Genomic DNA, 12477 nt, shown 5'->3' on the forward strand with positions numbered 1-12477 from the left:
ATTCAGCTCATTAAAATATAATTTTCACGATGATAAAATGTCTGCACACATTTTTCTTTTCTCTCTGAGATCAAACTGAATTTTTTATTTCTTTTTATATATTTTTCATATGATAACATAAAAAAGAAAAATATGATATTCTAATAATTTTGTCATTGCAATGAGTACTTTTATTTTGGAGACTGAATCTCAGGTTACTGTTTGTAGTCATTATTTTTTCTTACTGGACAAACTGGATTTGCATCAATGAAACACTTTGTTTAGTGGTTACAGTTAATAAGGAGTCAGCAGGCAGGTTAACAGCTCTGACAAAAGTAGAAAGAAGATTTATTCTCATTTCACTAATAACAAATTATATTATTGTTTATTCAAAATGTGTTAAACAGTTCAAACGTAGTTAAAGGGTATTTTGTTTTCAAGCAGGAAATTACAATTTGTTGAAATATTAACTCTGATCTTCAGGAAGCAAATGAACATTTTCACTGTGATATTTTAATCCTAACATCTCTGAGCTTTGTCTCCTCCCTGCATGTTTCCAGATGTTCATTCAGCAGCGTCTCTCACAGTGAGTCCTGACAGAGTGCAACACTTCACCTCTGACTCTGTCTCACTGACCTGTGAGGGAAACTCTGCTGAGTGGAGAGTGAAGAAGTTCACTGAGGACGGCCGACTGAACTCTGACTGTAGGACAATGACTGGATCCACATGTTACATCAGTTTCTTGACAAAGTCAGGTACTGCAGTGTACTGGTGTGAGTCTGGATCAGGAGAGTTCAGCAGTGCAGTCAACATCACTGTACAGGGTATGTTATTATACATTTTCTTCTTACATTTGAATGATTTAGAAACATGAGCATTAGTCCCAGCTTTGCTGTATGTGAAGTTATTCTGAGACAAAATGAATATTTCAGACAATTTTAGTCGTCTCACCAAAGCAGGATAACACTCTTGGTTGTTCATCTCATTTCACTCAGTCTTTTAAATTGATTTACCAAAACTTCTTGAGTGTAACAACAAATGCAGATTTTATACATCGTTCAGAGCAGCAACTTTCTGTCATGCTCCTCGGTCTCTGACACATGTTTTTGTAAAGTTTATGCTTCTCTGAGTTTGTACTTTAGTTTATCTTTCGAGCTTCCTCGTAGGTTATATTTCAGTTCTTGAGTTTTCGGTTTATTTCACCTCCCCTGTGTTCCCTGTTTCCTGTTGTCAAGTCTTAGTCTCTGTTGTGGGTATTTTTCTGGCTTCCTGCTTTATTTTTGGTACTCTGGGCGTGTCTCGATTCAGAGCTGCATCCTTCTAAAGCTGCAGCCTACGTAGACCAGGAAGGCAGGAAGTGAGGGGCAGTGAAATGGGATGGTCTATCTGTCATATCTGCATCACCAGCCCTTACCTCAGCATAGCTCCTATCGCCTGGCAACTGTGACAGCATGAAGCACAGCTGAAGGTGTTAAAATGGAGCCTGAACTTCTGCTCATTATTTTCTTTGGTTTATTTAATCGTTGAGGAACTGCAGCAGCTGTACTGTTGTACCGAACATCAAGGAATAACAATGAGCGAATGATTCACTTCCTGACAGTAAGACATTAAAGTTAAATAAAACTATCCAGCTATGAAGCTTACCTTTAATCTCAGCCAAACCGATTTGCTGAGGAACAAATGAAACACTGAAATAAGCCAAACATCAACCGTTAGAGACGATCTGACTGAATTATATCTGTGCTTAACTTCCACTTGTGGTGGAAAAAATAAGTTGTGCTCTGAAACCAAACTGATTTTCTGATGATTTATTGAAAGTAAGAATATAACCTTTGCAAAGGAATCAATACAGCACGAGCAGCCTTCGCACCAGCATTGACCAAAGCACAGAATAACACCCATTCCTTTATACTATTGTGTTGATACAATCTTGTTCTGCTAGCCATGGGGAGTTCAGGTTCTCACCACCATGTAGCACCTGCATGATAACAAATGCGTCATGGCCTTGGACACAGCTTACAGTTAAGTTGTTTTCTCATCTTCACACACTTCGTCTTTGTGCTAGAAAATTACAATTACATACCAAAGAAATACACAGAGGTTATTTGAGTTGAAAAACAAATTTTCCCACTCAGTGGAGAAAGTTGTGAAAATGATTCAGGCGTTCTCTCCGGGTATGGTGAGCATCGACCGCCCGGTCAGCTGACAGCTGGTGAGGAGAACTGGCTGTTAGACCAGCGGGAACGAGCATCTCAGAAATCACTGGAGCACTTTTGCAGTTATGATATCTTGATAAGTTGAGCAGATATTTGAGGTTTACACATCTACATTCTCCCCTAAAACACTGTAAAAGTTTATTTTGTGTCACACAAACAGATTTGAGACTGTTGGTCTCTGAGCAAACTTTGCAGCAGCCTCTCCCTCTGTGTACTCTGTGTGGAGTCAGTGTAGACACACAGATGCTGCCACACATCTTAACGCTCCACCTGTCATCAGCCGACACCAGCATCTCTCTCGTGCCTCTTTGTGTCGATGGCGAACCAAAAAGTGATTATTGGTATTTGCCTAAAAAAAAAAAAAAAAATTGCTCTAAATTAATTTTTGGCCAATCATCTGTCAAACATTTTTCTCATGAATAATATCAATTTATTTTGAGTGAGAAAGAACACTCCTGTCACAGGTAGAAGCTGCAATCTCATTTTAGCAAAGTGACTTTTATATTTTCTTTATCAGGTTAAAACTCATTTTTTCAGAGAGATCTGCCCAAGAGTGCAGCAGAAATATAACATCACAGCTCTATAAAGAGAGTTGATGTGGCCAAAAAGGAGCAGGTTGATTATAATGTAGATACAGTAACACAGTCATAAAGATACAAAACAGGTCATTTCTTCATTTATTTTATTTATAAGGCCTTCATAAATTCTGTTGACTACAGTCTACTAACCAATATAATCAGAGACATTATACATCAAAAACACACCAAAACATTGGAAATCAGGTTATTGTTGTTTTTTTCTGAAATCCCGTTTTGGCACAACACCAGCAGCTGGATAAGATCAAGTTTCCAGAGATGAACATTTGCAAAGAAAATGTTCATCTTGTTTGGCTCCACATGTTTGTGAATGCAGATTTTCTCTGTTCTGAACTCAAACAAGAACTGCTTGAGATCCAGACTGAGTGACTCCACCTACGTGACATTTTACGCACATCTACCACTGCTCTGGAGTCAGACCTGCGCTGTGTACTTGTGTGTCCTTCACATTATTGTCAGTAGTTTATCTGTTTCTCTGTTATCAGAATTACACAGCAGTATTTTACAGTTTATGTATGTAATAAATTTCAGCTGGAAATTCAGAGCTTTATGCTTTATGTTTGGTTATTTCATGTTTATTTGCTGCACAGAAATGAAAGTAATGATTTGAATTTAATTGGAAATGTATTACAATGGGACCAGATTTTTCAACAGAGGTAGGCGAGAATCTGACTTTTATGAGCCGACTTAGGAGATGATTTTTACTGGAACTAACATTAGGAACAATCGGGACCTGCAGAAGCATCTGACTAGAGTGAAAATCCGATTTGTGCGACTTTGACTTTTTGCCACTTTTACTGTAGTTTTTAATGTAGTTTCTATGTCTAAAACAGTGCTACTCCAGACTCATTCCAGAGTCCAGGTCGTGTGTTGAGGTGAGCACAAAGACTCACCCATCACTGGGGGTGAGGCCACTGAGGTAGCTGAACAGCTCCGTGGTGGCAGATGAAATTCACCCTGACATGCCTCTGCAACCTCACATGGAGATCTGGGGTGAAGCTTCTGGATTGGCAGACTGGGGTGGTGGTTCCCATCTTAAAGTAGTGGGAGGCTGTGCTCCAACTATAGGAGGATCAAACTCCTCAGCTTCCCATAAGACAAACTCTCCTTTCCAACTCCCTGTTCATGGAACGCTGGACCAGATCGGTATCCTCTCAAGGATTAAGTGTGCCGACCCAAACATGTCTACATGTGCTTTGTAGACTTGGACAAGGCATTCAACATCCAGTAGGGGGTGCTGTGAGAGTATGTGATGTCTGTCCCGTTGTTGCAGGTCATTCAGTCCCTGAACAAACGCAGCATCGTGGTGACGAGAGCTGAGCATAAAAGCAAAAACTGTTGATTTACCAGTCAATCTATGTCCCCACCCTGACCTATGGTCACAAACTTTAGGTAGTGACTGAAAGAAAGAGCTCGTGGATACAAACATCATCATCATCATTTCCAAAAAGAACTCAGTCACATATTTTTCCTCATTATGATGAGAGTTTGGTTTAGAGAAGTTTTTGTGTTCAGTGTGATCTGAAGTTGTTTTTTCATGTCACAGATCATAATTCAAATTAAGTTCTATACAAATTATTTAGTAAAAAGTTGTTTGTTTGACACATACAGAAATTTTTTAATATCAAGATCAGATATTTGATATTCATGGTGAAAAGCATTTGTTCAATCTGTTCTTATTATTGTGTGTCAGCTTTTTCTAAAAGTCTGCACCAGCTGATGTGACTGAAACAATTGTGTTTGATTGTGTCACAGATGATGCTGATGCTCCTATCCTGGTGAGTCCTGTTCATCCTGTGACTGAAGGAGCTTCTGTTAGTCTGAGCTGCAGTTCGAGGACACAAAAAATACTTTCCAATGTGTTTTTCTACCACAATGACAAACTTATTCAAAGTGATACCCGAGAGGAGCTGAAGATCTCTGCAGTGTCAAAGTCTGATGAAGGTTTCTACAAGTGTGAATACTCAGGAAGAGAGTCACCACAGAGCTGGATGTTAGTTAAAGGTGAGCAGGATCAAAACAGCTTTTTACTTTGATTGATTGTAGATGGATTATTAATATTCATGTTCCTTGTGTACTGTCTGATGTACTGCAAGTGTGTTCTTGTGTTTAGTATTACATACTGTCAGATTCAGAAATGTTAATATTTCCACATGTTTCTGACTCATCAGGATTTGGAAGTGTTTAACTTCCTTCTAGATTCTTCTTCTCATCACTGATCAATAAACTCAGTCACACTTCAGATTAATTACAGCTTTTGAAATATATCTTTAATTATTTTGAAATACAGCAAAGTAAATATTAAAGGTTCAAAATGCTGATCAAAATGAGTACTGTGTGTGACAGTTGTACAGTGTGTTGTGTCTCCATCATCAAGGTTTTGTGATATTATTTTCATGCAGTTCTTTAAATTGTTCTGATTCATTTACTTGTTCTGTTCTTGTTCTAAACTGAACTGCAGATAAACCAAAGGCTGAACTGAGAGCTGATAACACAGCTGTTCCAGTAGGGGGCAGTGTGACCCTGACCTGCTCAGTGAGCCTATCATCATCATCATCCTCATCATCATCATCATCATCATCATCATCATCATCATCATCATCATCATCATCATCTGGATGGAAATACTACTGGTACAGAGATGAGAAACACTCTGAACCTCTGACCACACAAGATGCAGTTTTCCTCTCAAATGGACAAATCAGAGTCTCACAGGAAGGACTCTACAGGTGCAGAGGAGGAAGAGGAGACCCAGTTTACTACACAGAGGACAGTCAGTCAGTCAGGATTGGGAAAACTGGTGAGTTTGGATTCAACACACAGTGTTGAATAAATTGAAAATTCAGGATTACTATGAGTACCAAAAACATTATATCTCATGGTGACCTCTTTGTCATTGTAATAATGATGTTATTGGAACTCGTTGATCATGAACAGTCATGTGAAATGAAGAGAATCACTGTCAGGAATGTTATTTGTTTGAGGTGTTTTACATATTTGTATAGTTTAAGTTTGTAAATCAGATTTACTAAAATGAACATTTTAACACAAGAACTGCCAAAGCTGCCATTTTGGCTCCTTTTGCATTTTAAAATAAAACTCCATCATCTCATATTTCACAAGTTTCCTAAAATGGGCTCATTCTTAAAATAGTGAATTCTGAGTTATGTGGGATAAAATTTTTTTTAAAACTTTTACCTTGAACCCTAAAAAGCTCCTGGAACACAAATACCTTTAACAGAGTGATGTTTCGGGCTACAGCTGCCCTTCCTCAGATTTAACAGCACAGGTAACACGTTATTTATACAAACCCACATCTCAACAGGGTCGTGTGGTTATAGGTGCGTTTTTACCAAACAAGGTCGAAAGGCAACAAGGTTTTCTCTTTTCTCTGTGGACCAGTTGTACACATGATTGTAACTGAAATATAAAATGATGGAGAATGACATAAACCTGAGTGTGGGAACCACGTCACTGATGACTGATGGTCACAGCGCTCTAACAATAACAGAAACAGTACCTACAGTGCTGTGAATCTCCCTGTTTTCAAACAGTGTGTTAAATGCTGCTTTTGTATTTGATTGGATTTTACTGTCGTAGCCAAATGACAAAGATAATGATGGACATTAATGAACACTGATGTGGGCGAGTAGGCTCGCTGTAAATATGCTGCAGTTCTCCTTCCAGCACTGATCCAGCCCCCTGCAGCTCCCACAGGAAGAAAAGACACCATTCAGTGTAGAGTCACTTTAGAGTGTTATTAAAGGAAAATGTACAGAGGACACAAAACATCTAAAAGTCATTTGTATGTGCAACATTTGTCTTTGTATAGATGAAGAATAAATCAGAGGGAGTCTGTAGTGTAGTTTCAGTATGAAGACACTGAGTCTAATGTGTCACAGGCAGCTAAATATTTTCTATTTGCTGCTAGAAGCTAAATGACTGAGTGAATGTGTAAAGTGTGATCATTTCTATAACAAAGTTCTTCCTGAAGCAAGAGACAATCTAATGAACTTTTTCCTGTAAACTCAACAGCAGGTAAACCCAGAGCCCCACTGACAGCACAAAGGTCAAAGGTCATACCAGCAGGGGGCAGCGTGACACTGAGCTGCTTTGTGGAGGGCTCTGCTGGCTGGAAGTTTGACTGGTTCAGACGTGATTCAGTCTCTTCTGAAGCTCAGCTCATGAGAGGAAATGAAGCAAGAGAGATATTAGAGGAGGAGGTCTGTACCACTGCAGAGGAGGGAGAGGAGATCCAGCTTTCTTCTCTGAGGACAGCAATGAAGTCACTGTGGAGGAAACTGGTGAGTTTAGTGTTTTATTCCAAACTCTGAAAGAGCTGCACTGTTTGTCCATCTGTTCACTGAACAGTCAAAGACCATGAAAGTCAAATTCTACCTAGAAACTTTTATAATTTACTGCACAGTGAAATGACCTGGTTTTAGTTTCAGACAGATGTGAGGGGCACTTCCCAAAGTGTGACCTGCACAGACCCGTCTGCTCAGTGTCCTCCTCAGTCAGGCTGCAGAAGCACTAAACTGCTGTGACCTGAATAATTAAGCTGAGCTCTCACTGCAGTAACTTATCAGGGATATGGATGTTTAAACTTTTCATTACCAAACTGTCTGAATTAGTATAACTGATAGTTGAAGAGTATCAGTAGAATTCAGCTGAGGAGCCACAGAGACTTTATTGGACAGGACTGGACCCCCGAGACTCGTCCATAACACGAACACTGATTCTCCTGTTTATGTTTGTATTTGTCTCCTAACTGGATATTTTTATGTGAACAGTTCACATTAAGCCCACTGTGACCCTGCAGCCATCCTGGACTCAGATATTCAGCGGTGAGACAGTCACTGTCAGATGTGAGATTCAGGGAGGTGGAGGAACTCAGTGGACGTATGAATGGAGTCCAGCCAAGTAAACACACCTCCAACATCCAATGAATACAGAATCAGCAGAGCTGCTGAGTCTGACAGTGGAGGATACAGATGCAGGGGCAGAAGGAACTATTTGTTAACAGGGTGGAGTGATACCATCACACTGACTGTATCATGTAAGTTGGAGATCTTTCATCCAGATTATCTGTTTTATCTAAATAAGTAAAAATACTTTTGTGACAAAATTTTAGCTGTGTTTGCTCAATAAATGATGTTTATTATTTTCATATTTCCATCCAGTTCTTTAAATTGTTCTGATTCATTTACTTGTTCTGTTCTTGTTCTAAACTGAACTGCAGATAAACCAAAGGCTGAACTGAGAGCTGATAACACAGCTGTTCCAGTAGGGGGCAGAGTGACCCTGACCTGCTCTGTGAACCCATCATCATCATCATCATCATCATCATCATCATCATCATCATCATCATCATCATCATCATCATCTTCATCATCTGGATGGAAATACTACTGGTACAGAGATGAGAAACACTCTGAACCTCTGACCACACAAGATGCAGTTTTCCTCTCAAATGGACAAATCAGAGTCTCACAGGAAGGACTCTACAGGTGCAGAGGAGGAAGAGGAGACCCAGTTTTACTACACAGAGGACAGTCAGTCAGTCAGGATTGGGAACACTGGTGAGTTTAACTTAACATACAGTCAAATTATTGTTTAATGAATAAGATGAAGACGTTATAGCTGATGGTATTTGAACCTTTTTGCCATTCATGTGCATAAAACAACAGAGTGGAGTGATTCAGTCACACTGACAGTTTCTGACAGTAAATAGAGTCAAAGCTCCTTTAACCTGAGAATATAAACATTGTTACATGTTGAGATTTGAGATATTTTAGATGTTTACATAGTCTCACTCTTAAAGTTCATAATACTTGGGATTGTTGCCCCCTGGCCATGGGATGGGTGTGTTCCTAAATCCAGTTCCTGCAGCATTTACCCCCCCGGGTGTGTGTGTGTGTGTGTGTGTGTGTGTGTGTGTGTGTGTGTGTGTGTGTGTGTGTGTAATGCGCCACCTAGTGACACCTCTAAGTAAGGTCCTGGGATGGTACATGTAGAGTACAGTGAGATTATCACTGAATCTCTGACACATAAATCAGAAAGAATTACTGTGGTGTCCATTTCTAATCTTATTTACAACATGAACTGAACTGTAGTCCCATAAATTATGAATTGTCTTTTTAATCCACAATTATGTCTTAAACACACATTTTAAACCCTGAACATTGAGAGAAAATCTTTATTGAACAGATGAACCCCGTCCTGTCCTCACTGTGTCTCCATCATGGCTGAGTCCTGGAGCCTCAGTAACTCTGAACTGTGAGGTTGAACATCCGTCTGCAGGATGGAGCTTCTACTGGTATAAAGCTGTTCCTGATCTATCAGAGAAATCCTACAGTTATGAGCTGCTACCTGATGGCAGTGGGACTGCACAGGACTCCTACATCATTGATGGACAGACACAAACAGCAGGATATGTGTGTAGAGCTGGAAGAGGAGACCCAGAGTATCACACTGATCACAGTGAACCAAAGTTTGTCTGGTCTGCAGGTCAGTGTGTCTGATAATAATCTCACTGTCAGTAATCAGGTCACATATCTTGGATGTCTTATTACAGATCACATGACATTTACAGAGTGAAGATTTCTGTGTGCAGAGCTGCTGTACACCTCTGTATTCTGCACACTGTGGACAAACTATACAAAAGCAAGTTTACAGAAACTTCAAGCAGCTTCTAATGAAGCCATGAGATTATTACTGAGGAGACCCAGAAGGTTCAGTGCAGTGAAACTGTTGCAGCTGCAGGAGTCACTGCATTAAAGCCTGTATACCAAAATCTACTTTTATGAATTTATTTGCAATTATTTTGGTTTTAACAAGTATGAGACTTTAATACCAACCACTGAGGAGACATCAGTGTGCAGCTGTCTCTCTGTAGGAAAATATCTCTTGTTTTTCCCCTTAATTCTGGACTGTTGGTCTGTAATGTGGTAAGAACTGATTGAGTTTTCAAGTTTAAAATGATCGTTTGACAAAATTAACAATATTGAAATTATGAACAGAAAAAAGCTTCAAACAATGCAAATTTTCACTGTGATATTTTAATCCTAACATCCTGAGCTTTGTATCCTCCCTGCATGTTTCCAGATGGTCATTCAGCAGCGTCTCTCACAGTGAGTCCCTGACAGAGTGCAACACTTCACCTCTGACTCTGTCTCACTACCTGTGAGGGAAACTCTGCTGAGTGGAGAGTGGAAGAAGTTTCACTGAGGACGGCCGACTGAACTCTGAATGTAGGACAATGGACTGGATCCACATGTAACATCAACACATCACAGTCAGGGTACTGCAGTGTACTGGTGTGAGTCTGGATCAGGAGAGTTCAGCAGTGCAGGTCAACATCACTGTACAGGGTATGTTATTATATATTTTTTCTTGTATTTCATTGATTTAGAACATGAGCTTTGCTGTGTGTGAAGTGGCAAACAAACACAAATGACAATTAGTTTAATTTTATGCGTCTCACCAAAGCAACATAATATTCTTGGTTGTTGGTCTCATTTCACTTGACATTTATAAAGCAGTTTATATAAATGTTTATTTTGCAATAAACTGCTAAGAAGCTCAAGATGTGTCATCAAAGTGTATCATGTAAAAAGGTGCAGTTGTATCAAAGGTTCTCCTGTATGTGAGTTCTCCTCAGTGCAGAGCAGTCAGGGAGTTCAGAGCAGCCAAACTTTCTTTATTTTACCTGCACTGTGCACAGCTCCATGAACTACTCTCCCCACCTCTCCTCCTGCAGCTGTGCTCAAACCACACCTCACTGCTACAGCAGCCTCATATAAAAATGAAATATAATCTAATTTAGTCCCATAGTGCATCCTGGTGTCAGGTGTTCACCAGGTAAGTGACACACATGCACACCTGACCACGCGCCACCTTCTTCCATCGCTCTGTGGTCAGCATGGTCACTCTGACTGGTTTGCAGCTTTGCAGTCCCAAACACAGCAAACTGTGTATTCTGACTCCTTTCTATCAGAACCAGCATGAAGTTATTCAGCATCAGATCACACGGGCCAGCCTTCACTCCCCACATGCATCAATGACCCTGTTGGTTCATCACTTTTGACAGATACTGCAGATCGGAACAGCTGACAAGACCTGCAGTTTCAGAGATGCTCTGACCCATTTTCAGTTGCTGCCTAATACGTCCCACCCACTAACAGATGAAGAGATAATCAGTGTTATTCACTTCACCTGTCAGTGGTCATAATATTAAATCCACTTTTCTTTAAAGCTCTACCTAAACATGTCCCTGTAGCTGCAGCTCATCATCATCATCATCATCATCATCATCATCATTCCACCATCACATTTTCCAAAGAGAACTCAGTCACAGATTTTTCCTTATTATGCTGAGAGTTTGGTTTAGGGAAGTTTTTTTGTGATCTGAACTGTGCAGCACATTTACTGAGGAGGCTGTATAGCACTACTGTGACTTAATGAATGGAGCATTTGTTGTGCTTCATTCCTGTTGCAGCAACAATAACCCAGACCTTAAGAGGAGAAGGTTTCATGTCACAATTCAAAACAAGTACTATAGAAATGATTTGATAAAAATAAGACACATACAGAAGTTTTTAAACATTCAAGATCAGATATTAGATCTTCATGATGAAAAGCATTTGTTCAATCTGTTCTTATTATTGTGTGTCAGCTTTTTCTAAAAGTCTGCACCAGCTGATCTGACTGAAACAATTGTGTTTGATTGTGTCACAGATGATCCTGATGCTCCTATCCTGGTGAGTCCTGTTCATCCTGTGACTGAAGGAGCTTCTGTTAGTCTGAGCTGCAGTTTGAGGACACAAAAATACTTTCCAATGTGTTTTTCTATCACAATGACAAACTTATTCAAAGTGATACCCGAGAGGAGCTGAAGATCTCTGCAGTGTCAAAGTCTGATGAAGGTTTCTACAAGTGTGATACTCAGGAAGAGAGTCACCACAGAGCTGGATGTTAGTTAAAGGTGAGCAGGATCAAAGCATTTGATGAATATTTGTAAATGATTTTGATGACTGAAAAGGAAAATATCCAATATAATTACAGTTTATTAATAATTGTGTGTTACAGTAACTGTGTCAGCAGCTGACAGCTCTTCAACTCCTGTGTGGCTGATTGTTGGACTGGTTTGTGGAGTCTCTCTCCTCATTTTCTCCTGCTCTTGTTGTATCGCTGCAGACAGTCCAAGTGTGAGAGCCTCTTCTTTTGATGCTGGATCAGATATTTTATTTACTACACACACTTTAATTATTCAGACATAAACATCATTCTGATCTCATTGTGTAATAACATGTGTCTCTTTCACAGATTCATGCTTCACCAGGTTGGTATAAAACTTTTTATTATTATTATTTTAAACCTGCATCAGTTATTTTGAATTTATTGTGTTTCTTTCATGTTTCAGGTCGATCCAGTCTGAGAGTCACAGTTCGAGCTCCACCACAAATCATGGAGTCAACCAGGATGAAACTCATGAATACGACTCTCTTCATCCTGGTCAGCACTTAAACTGATCTTTATTATCATTATTAATATTGACTCTTCATTCAGTCTGCATTAACAATGATTTCAGTTTGTGCTCAGCAGATTTTCAAAGAATATTTATCAAACCAGCTGAAGAAACATCCAAATAAACAACTGACTGCAAAAAGATCAGAAATAATCAG

The 12477-nt window shown here is 39.5% G+C and overlaps 2 protein-coding genes across 2 annotated transcripts in view; both read left to right on the top strand.

Annotated features, from left to right (window-relative positions):
- The first annotated feature begins 691 nt into the window (after positions 1-691).
- Positions 692-5620, top strand: LOC115777555 (uncharacterized protein DDB_G0271670-like). The gene is made up of 3 exons (XM_030725486.1): positions 692-803; positions 4547-4795; positions 5253-5620. The coding sequence occupies exons 1-3, from the start codon at positions 692-694 to the stop codon at positions 5618-5620; spliced, it is 729 nt and encodes a 242-aa protein (XP_030581346.1).
- Positions 5621-6420: 800 nt separating this feature from the next.
- Positions 6421-12477, top strand: part of LOC115777556 (uncharacterized) — a 37329-nt gene continuing 31272 nt past the window's right edge. The window contains exons 1-2 of the mRNA XM_030725488.1: positions 6421-6440; positions 6992-7095. Coding sequence (XP_030581348.1) covers positions 6421-6440; positions 6992-7095 — 124 coding nt within the window. The remainder of the gene's footprint in view (positions 6441-6991; positions 7096-12477) is intronic.

Source organism: Archocentrus centrarchus, unplaced genomic scaffold (assembly GCF_007364275.1).
Source record: "Archocentrus centrarchus isolate MPI-CPG fArcCen1 unplaced genomic scaffold, fArcCen1 scaffold_57_ctg1, whole genome shotgun sequence".
Classification (NCBI taxonomy): Eukaryota; Metazoa; Chordata; class Actinopteri; order Cichliformes; family Cichlidae; genus Archocentrus; species Archocentrus centrarchus.

Excerpts from the sequence above, each read along its gene's own strand:
- LOC115777555 (XM_030725486.1), top strand. The coding sequence starts at position 692 with ATGACTGGATCCACATGTTACATCAGTTTCTTGACAAAGTCAGGTACT. Across the intron at positions 804-4,546 it reads AGTCAACATCACTGTACAGG|ATGATGCTGATGCTCCTATC; the intron begins GTATGTTATTAT and ends ATTGTGTCACAG. Across the intron at positions 4,796-5,252 it reads GAGCTGGATGTTAGTTAAAG|ATAAACCAAAGGCTGAACTG; the intron begins GTGAGCAGGATC and ends ACTGAACTGCAG.